The sequence below is a fragment of the Bombina bombina genome, chromosome 1, assembly GCF_027579735.1.
Source record: "Bombina bombina isolate aBomBom1 chromosome 1, aBomBom1.pri, whole genome shotgun sequence".
In the NCBI taxonomy this organism is placed as follows: Eukaryota; Metazoa; Chordata; class Amphibia; order Anura; family Bombinatoridae; genus Bombina; species Bombina bombina.
Window position 1 is genome coordinate 917,774,870 of NC_069499.1, and position 12,115 is coordinate 917,786,984.

Consider the following 12,115-nt stretch of genomic DNA (forward strand, 5'->3'; position numbering starts at 1 on the left):
AAATAGGTAGAGAATGCTCTACACTAAGCTTTGACACTTTTATTGAAGCTGCGTTACATGCTCCCAAGATCCAGACTCTAGCTCAAGCAACTCCCAGGCAGCTCCTACAAGGAGAAGTGCTTAGAAAAATGAATTACTTGCAAAATTCAAAGGTTAAAGGGACATGAAACCCCACATTTTTATTTTGAGATTCAGGTAGAGCATACAATTTTAAGCAACTTTCCAATTTACTTCTATTATCAAATGTGCTTCATTCTCTTGTTATCCTTTGTTGAAGGAGAAGAAATGCACTAGTGGGAGTTAGATAAACGGGTGAGCCAAATGACAAGAGGCATATATGTGCAGTCACCAATCAGCAGCTAACTTGCAGAAGTTCATTACTGCCTTGTACCTACCTAAGTATGTTTATCAACCATGGATAACAAGAGAATTAAGCAAATTAGATAATAGAAGTAAATTCAAAAGTTGCTAAATTACCTGCTCTGTCTGAATCATGAACGTTTAATTTTGACTTTACTGTAAATTTAAATCCTATGCCTATGCTGTAGTGAGAAACAACATGAAAATGCAGATACCAAAACCTAGACTACAATAATAAGAAAAAAATATATAGCTGCCAGGACCCACTGAAGCTGTAGATGGACACATTAGAATGGACAGAGAATGAGGCCATGAGTGACTGAAAATGCACTAAGCAGAGAAATATATATTTGTAGTCTAACCTGCTCCTTTTTGTTCTACTGCTCCAGAATCTTTCTTCCACTGTTGCTGCTTCTTCCTTTCCTTCAAAGCAGTCTTGGCGCTTGTAACCCAGGCCTGGTAAGCCAGCTGCACAGAGAGATAAAGCTGTTTATAATTCTGCACAATGAGGAATATGACAAGAGTACAAATTAAACCAGAGTTTTCCCAATAGCCTCTGTGGTACTTAGAATTACATATCGCATATGAAATATCTATTGATTTATAACATATGCATTTAAATGAAACATTTACAAAACTAATTAATTGAGCCAGATCTTGCATAAAGATATGTCCCTAAGGATGCACCAAGAGGGAACTCTACTTATTGCTTGAGAAATTCTTTATACATCTGTAAAAGCCAGTTATTACTTAGAAGTTTTAACCCTTTGAGTGCTAAGCACTTTCCCACCTGGGTGCTAAGGTTTTCTTAAAGGGTTTTTTATTTAATATTTTTAAAAATATTTTTTTTTTTAACTTTTTTTGTTATTTATTTCAGATCTGCAAGACACCGTTGGAAAGGTTAGGCGATTACCTTTCCAACGGTGGGTCTTGGGGGTCTGTAGCTGCTTAGATGCCTGAGATACAGGCTTATAAGCAGCATGCACCTTGCTCCTATATTTAACATTGTTAATGCTAAATAAAGTTGCGCAGTGACATCACCACTCAAAACGGAAGCCCCGGCGTTGCCTTTCATTATGCAGCACCGGTCGCCAGGGTAGGAGCGGGTGGGAGCCCCCAGATCTCCCTCAAGTTGGGAGAGTGCTAGTGACGGCTCTGAGCCGTCATTAGCACCAGAGTGGGAAACTCTGTGACGGCTCAGAGCCGTCATTAGCACTCAAGGGGTTAATAAAGAACAGTACATATTAAAAACTGGAAAGCTGTGCTGCATTACTGCAGGAGGAGGATATAACTTGACATAAGATTTGAACCTCAGAATGTGAACATTGAAAGTGTAGGTAAGTAGAATGATGTGTGTTACCTGGAAGGCACTCTGCTTGGGAGGTCTCTGTTCCTCCAGGGTAGGGTCGTCATCCTCCTCACTGTCTGATTCAAAGAGGTAATAATCTCCAGAATGCAGAACTGTGTATAAGGTGAGAACACAGAGATCGATGTTAGGAGGAATCACTTTCGAATCTACAACAAATGCCATTATTGTTTTCTGATCCCCATGACAGTAGGAGCAACAACACAACATTAGTCAGTCTCTGGTATGGAAAGGGTGTTAGACCAAATATCAATATGAAATTTCCCTTGTGTTCTTATGGGTACCTGATGCATGGTCTAACCACGGACGGCTCCAATGGATCTTCTTCCTGGAGGACCGTTTCTTGCTGCTGGCATCTGCAGGAAAATAGATTAAGTGTGTCACTGGTAATATGGTGACTAAACAACAGCATTAGGAGTAACTGTACAGATACAGACAAATAATGCAAAGCAGTAAAACAACTATATAATCATGTTTACCTCTAAAGATATCTATAAAAAGAAAAAGGTTAACATGAAACTCAACATTTTACTTTTGGGATTCACACAGAGCATATAGTTTTAAACAACTTTTTGTACTTATATTATCTAATTTGCTTTGTACTCTTGGAATACTTTGTTGAAAAGCATATCTCGGTTGGCTCAGGAGCAGCAGTGTACTACTGGGCATTAGCTGCTGATTGGTACACATAAATACCTCTTGTCATTGGCTCAGCTGATGTGTTCAGGTAGCTCCCAGTAGTACATTGCTGTTCCTTCGACAAAGTATACCAAAAGAATGAAGCACAATTGATATATAGGTAAAATGGAAATTTGTTTAAAACGGTATGTTCTGTCTGAATCATGAGAGAAAAGAAATTGGGTTTCATGTCCCTTTATGTTTAGTTGTTGAAATTTAGAGTGAAGTTAACAGGAAATAAACGTTTGTGCTAAATGGGCTCTGCTGTACAACACTGTAGCCTTGTTGGAGACATCAGATGCCAAGGCTTTTGACAAAATAGATTGCTTTACCTGCTTTCTCCTCTTCCGTTTCACTATGTTTCCTCCCCTGGTGATACCTCTCTTGCTTTGCTTTGATCCTTTCCATCCTGTAGGAAAAAAATGGTCACTTTTCTTTCACTGTCCTTCCCTACCTGAAACACATTCCTCTTTGCTATGATTGCATGTGTGTGGGAGTATATCAGACTACTATAAAGTTCATATTTACTTTTGATCCCTCTTACTCTGTTGAATTGCTCACCCATATTAAGAAGTGGAGGAAGGTCTACTTAGTATCATAGATGGAGAACATCGACAGAGGAAGGTCTACTTAGTATCATAGATGGAGAACATCGACAGAGGAACGTCTACTTAGTATCATAGATGGAGAACATCGACAGAGGAAGGTCTACTTAGTATCATAGATGGAGAACATCGACAGAGGAAGGTCTACTTAGTATCATAGATGGAGAACATCGACAGAGGAAGGTCTAATTAGTATCGTAGATGGAGAACATCGACAGAGGAAGGTCTAATTAGTATCGTAAATGGAGAACATCGACAGAGGAAGGTCTAATTAGTATCATAGATGGAGAACATCGACAGAGGAAGGTCAAATTAGTATCATAGATGGAGAACATCGACAGAGGAATGTCTACTTAGTATCATAGATGGAGAACATTGACAGAGGAAGGTCTAATTAGTATCATAGAGGAGAACGATGTCCTTTGCTGTCAGATATTTTTCTGACACTGAGTTTTGAACACGGACAGAGCTTTGTGCTATATGCACAAGGAGTTTGATAAGGAGCAGTATTCAGTGCTTGTACATAACAACATTAGATTAATTAGTCAAATCCTTTGAAAGTTGGCCTTAATGAAGAACGTTATTCCAATTAAAAAAGGCATCTCTATGCGCACGTGCACACATTATCTGGGGCCAGAACACAATGCGCACAGCTAGTTTTTATCAGCAGGGAAACCTGGCTCCCTGCAAATCATAAAGCATGTGGGAGGAGAAATGTGAGTGCACAGTGCATCTGTACCACTCCCACACATCCCCTCCCAGCATGCAGACCCCTCCTGTTCCTGTAGGAGACTGCCTGCTCGCCACCCATCTACTCACAAACAGAGCTGTGATGGTGCGGCTGCCTTTATTAGTGGAGTCAGGGCAGGTATAATGCCTTTAAAACACTTTGCTTTTTTTCTTGTTACCCCCCCAAAACAAAAAAGATTATGCTTACTTAATAAATTAATTTATTTCATGGTGGTGAGAGTCCACGATTTATTACTCCTGGGAATTACTCTTCTCTACCACAGGCAGAAGGCAAAGATTCCCAAACCCAAGGAGCCCTATAAAACACATCCCACCTCACACATACCTCTGTCTAAGTTATAGTCAAGTAAAGTGAGGTAAGAAAAAGGAATAAGAGCCATAAAAGAAGCAGGGAAAAAAAGATGTGCTAAAGAAAAAATTAACCCTAAAATACATAAGGGTGGGACCTAAATAAATGTATCAGGTAAGCATAAATTATGTTTTTTTTCATACAGGTGGTGAGAGTCCATGATCCATTACTCCTGTGAACTAATACCCAAGCTGTGGAGTCCACGAGTAATAACATAAAGGAAGGGATTTAAAAATATATTTTTGTCCCTTAGGAATTAAATCCACAACCCCTATTTCTTTTTTTTTAATGCACTTGGACAAAAAATTAAACTGAGGCAAATGCCTGAACAACTTTCTTACCAAAGGCTGTTGTTTCAGAAAAAGCAAAAACATCAAAATGGTAGAATTTTGTAAAAGTATGCAAAGAAGACCATGTATCTGCCTTTCAAATCTGGTCAACTGAAGCCTCATTCTTGAAGTCCCAAAAAGTAGCAACTGACCTAGTAGAATGAGCATTAATCCGCAGTGGTGGAGGCTGACCTGCTTCCAAGTAAGTCTTGTGAATCATTAGTTTCACAAAGAGGCCAAAGAAACAGCAGAAATGTGCTGGCCTTTCCTAGAAACAGAAAAGTGAATAAACAAACTAAAAGTTTGTCTTAAGTCCTTGGTAGCATCAATGTAATATTGCAATGCCCTAACAACCTCCAAAGTATGCAAAGATCTCTCTGAAGCATTTTTAGGATCAGGAAAAGAAACAACAATCTCTCTGCTAATATTGTCTGAAGGAACAACCTTAGGCAAAAAGTCAAAAGAAGCCGTAGAACTGCCTTATACTGAAGTAAAAATTTAGATAAGGAGAAGCACAAGAAAGAGCAGATAATTCAGAAACTCTTCTAACAGAAGAGATAGCCACAATAAATAACACTTCCAAAGAAAGCAAAAGGAAAAGCCTGCAAAACCCTTAACACCAAGTTAAGATTCCATAAAGGAGAAATTGGCTTCATTATAGGTTTAATACAGACCAAAGAACGAACAAAAACATGAATATCAGGAAGATTAGCAATCTTCTTTTGGATCAAAACTGAAAGAGCAGAAATCTGCCCCTCCAGAGAACTAAGCCATTATCCAGACAATCCTGTAAGAACTGAACATTTCTAGGAATTCTGAAAGAATGCCAGGCAAAACCATGATCTACACATCAAGAAATACAGTAAAGGCCTTCCAGACCTTATGATAGATACTCCTAGTTACAGCTTTACAAGCCTGAATTAAGGTTTCATTCACATAACCAGAGGTTAATAGAGGTTTCTATGTCTAAGGACTAAACGTTCATTTTCCATGCCATCAAGTTCAGAGAAAAACTGACTTTGAGACAGAAGGTCTGACTGCAGAGGACAAGGAGAACAGCTGGACATTTGAAACAGACCTGCATACCAAATCCTGCAAGACCAAGCTGGGGTTATCTTTAAAATCACTCTGGGTAGAAGTAAAAGAGGAGGGAACAGATAAGCCAGCTGAAATGACCAAGGAACTTCTAGAGCATCCACTAACTCTGATTGAGGATCCCTGGACCTTGCAAAGTACCTGGGAAGTTTGCTGTTCAAATTAGAGGCCATCAGATATATCTCTGGGAGACCCCAACGATCCACAATCTGATTGAACACATCCTGGTGAAGAGACCACTCCCCTGGATGTAGAGATTGACAACTGAGAAAGTCTGCTTCCCAGTTGTTAACTCCTGAATTATGAATAGCAGATATATGACAAGAATTCATTTCTACCCATGAGAGAATTTGAGACACCTCCCTCATGGCTAGGGAACTGTGAGTTCCCCCTTAAGAATGACAGAAGCCACTGCTTTGACATTGTCTGTCTGAAAACAAAGATAAGACTCTCTTTCCAATAGAGGCCAAGCTTGAAGAGCCCAGAAAATTGTTCTAGAACATTTATAGGTAAACTCGCCTCTCAAGGATCCCAAACACTCTGTGCTCTCAAGTGCCCCAAACAGCTCCTCAACCTGAGAGACTTGCATCTGTAGTGATGACAGTCTAGTTAGGACGATCAAAAGAAGCCCCCATAATAATAAACTGATGATCCAGCCACCATGCCAGAGACTGACTTGTATTGGGATCCAAAAATATATTTTGAGACAGCTAAGTACAGTCTCTGCACCATTGATGAAGCATACAAAGCTGAAGAGGTCTCACATGAAAACAAGCAAATGGAATTGCATCTGAAGCTGCAATTACCAGACCTAAAACTTCCATACAAAGACCAACTGAGGGGAAATAGAGAGACTGAAGGTTCAGACAAGTTGACCTTCTCTGCTCTGATAGAGAAAGACTCATGAAGACTGAATCTATTTGAAACCCCCAAAAATGTAACTTTGTTAGAGGATCAAATAACTTTTTGGAAAATCGATCCTCCAACCATGTTTTGGAAGAAACAACAAGAGTTGGTTGGTGTGAGATTCTGCTAAAGGAAAAGATGGAGCTTGAACCAAGATGTTGTCCAGGTATGGAAACAAAGTTCTGAATACAGACAAAATGCCACCCAGAACCTATGTGAATATTCTTGGAGCTGTAGCCAGACCATATGGTAGAGCAACAAACTGAAAATGTCTGTCCAGAAAGGCAAACTTCATAAACTGGAAATGTTCTCTGTGAATTGTAACATAAAGGTAAGTTTCCTTTAAATCTATTGTGGACATAAACTGACCTTGCTAAACAAAAGGCAGAATAGACCGAATTGTTTCCATTTTGAAAGATGGAATCCTTACAACCTTGTTCAGAGCTTTCAGATCTAAAACTGGTTGAAAGTAACTACCTTCTTCAGAAAAATAAAAAGATTTGAATTATATCCCCATCCCCTGTTCCTGAAAGGAACTGGATCAATCACTCCCATAGCTTCCATATCTGAGACAGACTGGGAAAAAGCTTGAGCTTTTACAGAATTCCTCTGGGAAGCGTTGTTCTGAATCCTATTTGATATCCCTGAGAAACTATATTCAGAACCCAGGGATCTGGAACAGACCAAAACCAAGTCTCTTGAAATAGGCTTAACCTGCCCCCTACCAGAATTTCTGGATCAGGGGCAGCATCATGTAGTTTTGGTAGTAGGGATACATTTTTTACCCTGCTTTTACCTGTTCCAGTTAGCACTAGGTCTCCAGACTGAGCCAGAGATGCCTTGCTTTTGAGCAGAAGAGTCAACACTTTTGTTCCTTATTTTGACGAAAGGAACAAAAATGATTAGAAGCTTTAGATTTCCCTCTGGACTTTTTGTCCTGAGGAAGAAAAGCCCCTTTATCTCCAGTAACAGCAATAATTTTAGAATATAAATCAGAACCAAACAAATTCTTTCACTGAAAGGAAAGAGAAAATAGTCAGTATTTTGACACCATATCAGCAGACCAGGATTTAAGCCATAAGGCTCTCCTTGCAAGGACTATCAAAGACATGCTTTTGACATTAATCTTCATAATATCAAATATGGCATCTCAAGTAAAAGAATTGGCATTACCAAAGGATTAGCACTAGCAGTGTTCTGAAAGACTAGACAACCAGCAAGTTAAAGCAACAGCCACATCAGCAATAGAAATAGCTGGCCTTAGAATACAGTCTGCATGTAAAAAGGCCCTTCTATGAAAATATTTTCTATCAAAAGGGTCTTTAAACGAAGTACTGTCTTCCAAAAGAATAGTAGTATGTTTAGCCAGAGTTGAAATTGCCCCATCCAACTTGGGAACAGTTTCCCAAAAATCAACATTAGCAGAAGGTAAAGGATATAACATTTTAAACCTTGTGGAAGTAAATTAATTACCTTGCTTAGACCATTCCCTAGAAATAATGTCACAAACAGCATCAGGAATAAGGAAAACCTCAGCGAGATTAACAACAGTCTTAAAAACTGTATTAAAAAAAGTACAAGGTTTATCAATAGATGCTTTAGGATCTTTAACCCTTAAAGTAATTAAGACCTCTTTTAAAAGAGAACGAATATGTTTAACCTTAAACAAAAAAGAGGAAATATCAGGTTTAAGATTAATTGAAGAGTCGTCATCACCAGTGGAAACTTCACCACCTGAAGACATAACAGTATCCCTGGTTTCAGGGCATGTGTAGAAAGTAAAATCTGAACTAACCTTTTATGCTTGTTTGAAAGTGGGAGAGCAGCTAGCGCCTCAGAAACTGCAGCCTTGCTAAAAGTTGTCACAGTAGGTGAAACATTATTAATATTCCCCTGTAATGAACAATCCAAAGGTTCAATAATACCCAAAGAAATGGCATTAGGATCATCTGATTGCATTAATAATTCCAAACATGAGTCACATAAATGAGCTGGAGAAGACGTCTCAGCTTTTTTATAATAAGCACACCTAATAATGGTAGAGAGGTGTTCAGTGTTTCTCAGGTAGATTTAGGGACAGAATCAGACTGCTCCAATATAGCATATGACAAAACAATGCAATAAACACTATAACCCCCTTAAAAAGCTCTTGAGGAATGTAAATCACGTACCCCCTCCTCAGTAGCTTTTTAAATAAATTCAGAGGTACACTGCACGCTATGCCAAACTGCAAAACAAAGCAGGAGACATTAACATTACATCCGACGGGCAGATAACACTTATCAGAATGAGAAAAAAGTTTATGAAAAAAACTAACAGCTATAAGGGATTAAGCATGCCAAAACCCGATGTGCGCACATGCAGTAACCAGCCGAAGCGTGAAAGAAACTATAAAAAAACTAAAGGGGCATGCACTAACCCGACAATCGTTAACCTACACCAGTAAACCCAAAGGCGGACGCACGAAATTCAAACTAAGCCCAAGCAAAACTGACCCAAACAAAAGAAGGGGAATAATGTAAAAGGATTCTGTACCAGGGCCATATATATTAGCAAATATATATATATATATATATATATATATATATATATATATATATATATATATATATATATATATATATATATAAACTAAAAAGTGCCCATAAAATAGCTACAGAGTGTCTAAATGTTCTATTGGCAAGCAGGAGGTCACTTTCCCCGGGTGCCTGGTCACCTATTAGCGAGCAGGGGACACTTTCCCGGGGTACCTGGGTGTATATTAGTTAGCATGGGTCATGTTCCTGGGGTACCTGGGCACCTATTGGTGAGCAAGGGCCACTATCCTGGGGTACCTGGGTGCATATTAGCAAGCAGAGGCCACATCCAGAAATACCTGGATCTCTATTAGCGAGCAGGGGCCACTTTCCTTGAAGGTTCCTAAATGGCTACTTTCCTGGGGTGCCTACTGATGAGCTGGGTCACTTTCCTAGAGTGCCTGGGCACCTATTAGAAAGCAGGGGCACTTTTATAGGGTGCCTACTGATGAGCTGGGACACTTTCCTGGGGTGCCTGGGCACCTATTGGTGAGCAGAAGCCACTTTCCTGGGGTACCTAGGTGCAAATTTGTGAGCAGGGGCCACTTTCCTAGGGTACCTGGGTGTCAATTGGTGAGCAGAGGCCATGTTCACTGCCTATTAGCAAGCAGGGGCTCTATCCAGGAGAACCCGGGGCCTATTGGAAAGCAGGGGACAGTTTGCTTGAGGGTTCATAGACAGATAGCTATTAGTGAGCAGGGACACTTTAAGAGAATGCCTGGGCAGTTATTGGTGAACAGAGGCCACTTTCTTGAGCTGATCTTCTTGTATTGGTGAGCAGGGGCCACTTTCTTTGAGGGTCACTAGATGGTTATAAGTGAGATGGGGCTGCTTTTCGGGGGTACCTGTGTGACTATTGATGAGCTGGGGCCATGTGCCTGGGCACTTTTTAGCAAGCAGGGGACACTTTCCTAGGATGCAAAGGCACCTATTGGTGAGCAGGGGACACTTTCCTGGAGAACCTAGGTGCATATTGGTGAGCAAGGGTCACTTTCCTGGGGTACCTGGGTGTCTGCTGGTGAGCAGGGGCCACTGTCACCGCCTATTAACAAGCAGAGGCCACAATTCAGGAGTACCTGGGACCTATTAGTAAGTAGGGGCCATTTTCCCTGGGTGCCTTGGAGCATATTGGTAAGTGTGGGCCACTTTACTTGAGGATTCCTAAGCAGCTAGCTATTGGTGAGCAGGTGCCACTTTTATCTGGATCCTATTTCCTAGGCAAATGGCTATGAAAGCTGAAAAAACTTGAATAAAACATGCAAAATGATTTGCCTGTATACTACCTAGGTAAAAGTCTTTTGCCCATCCAAAAGTGTTTTTAATCTAAAGTAACTATTTGCCTAGGCAAAAGTTATTTGCCTGAAATTACTATTTACCTACAACACATTATCTTTTTATCTATCTATCTAAATATGTGTGTATTGTATGTGTGAGTGCATATATATATATAAAGAAATTTAAATTGTTAAAACCTACTTTAACAGAGTATATATACACCCTACTACTGAGTGACAGACAGATTGATTAAATATTACACAGATAACTTGTCTTATTTAGATTGAGTTAGTAGCTTGTGAGAATAACCACAAAAGTAGATATATATATATTTTTTTTTTTAAGAAGTAAAACTTATATTTATATAGAGAACAACCAGCAGTGATCACATGACTCATCCATCATGGAGTTGTTTACTAGCTTTTTAAAAATTTTCAGGTTTTATTATACTCCATAATAAAGTGCGTATACATTTAAGTCACTTGGCCAAAAATTGCACAGGTCAAACTTTTCGTGCACACTGTTCAAAACAATTATAGGGAACATTGCTTGCAGGAATACATCAATACATATGCACACATACATGGCACAAAGCAGTATATTAGGTAAGTATATATGAAAATCTCCAAACACTCTTACTGTTTCTTGAGCTGGCCAAGTGAACGTCTCTCAGTTTCCTGGTGAAAATTCATGTTTTTCCTTATGCTGGCCATGAACAGTTCAAAACCTCTGCAAAAACAAATATCCTAGTGAATTAAGACGTTGAATAAAAGAATGCTCATAATAGCTTGGAACCAGTGCAGTTTACATTTATATGGTGCTTGTATCAATATGAGTAATATATATGTTGCTAAAAAATCGAATAAAGATAATTTTTTTAAAAAACCTGCTTGTTGTGATATTCCCTCTCGAACTAGTATTGTGAAACTGCAGCATACAAACATATATAAAATGCACACATACTTGTTTTTTATTTATATATATATATATATATATATATATATATATATATACACACACACATATACTTTATATATACATATATAGTAGATGAGGTTAAAAGACCGAAGTCCATCGATTTCAACCTATACAAATCTAAAATACTTACAAGAAGCACCAGTTAAGATTAAATAATCCCACTAACAGGTGACCCATTTAATACTAGCAATCATATCCATGAATTTTGTTTCTAGACAGAAATGTATCCAAACAATTTTTAAATGTATCTAGGGTATTGGCATTCACTACCTCCTTTGGTAATGAGTTCCACAATTTTATTGCAGTGAAAAAACGTTTCTGTTTGCAAGAGATTAAATCTCCTTTCCTCCAACGATAAATTGTGACCTCTTGTCACAAACAATTTTCTTGGAATAAACAGAGCTTCTGTCATCTCTGTATATGGGCCTTAACTATATTTATATAAAGTAATCATGTCACATTTCAAGCGCCTTTTTTCTAAAGAAAACAGACCCAGTTTGGCTAGCCTCTCTTCATATCTTAAATTCTCCATTCCCCTTATTATCTTTGTGGCCCTTTTTGTGATCGGTCCCCAGAACTGCACTCCATATTTAAGGTGAGGTCTTACCAGGGATTTATATAGTGACAGAATTATGCTTTTGTCCCTTGCATCAATGCCTCTTTTAATACATGCTAGTATCTTATTAGCCTTTGTAGCCGCTGCCCTGCATTGTGCACCCATCTTTAGCTTGTTATCTATTACTACTCCCAAATCCCTTTCCTCCTCTGTTTGGCTAAGTCTTGTCCCATTTAAATAATACGTTGCCTGCTTATTTTTACTTCTAAAATGTAGAACCTTGCATTTTCCC

The 12,115-nt window shown here is 39.0% G+C and overlaps 1 protein-coding gene across 3 annotated transcripts in view; it reads right to left on the reverse strand.

Moving 5' to 3' along the window:
• Positions 1 to 12,115, reverse strand: part of PIEZO1 (piezo type mechanosensitive ion channel component 1) — a 627,492-nt gene that overhangs the window by 143,118 nt on the left and 472,259 nt on the right. For all 3 annotated transcript variants that reach the window (XM_053706596.1, XM_053705806.1, XM_053707404.1), the window contains 5 exons: positions 10,929 to 11,018; positions 2,737 to 2,813; positions 2,011 to 2,082; positions 1,721 to 1,821; positions 723 to 828 (listed from right to left, as the gene is read on the reverse strand). In XM_053706596.1, coding sequence (XP_053562571.1) covers positions 723 to 828; positions 1,721 to 1,821; positions 2,011 to 2,082; positions 2,737 to 2,813; positions 10,929 to 11,018 — 446 coding nt within the window. The remainder of the gene's footprint in view (positions 1 to 722; positions 829 to 1,720; positions 1,822 to 2,010; positions 2,083 to 2,736; positions 2,814 to 10,928; positions 11,019 to 12,115) is intronic.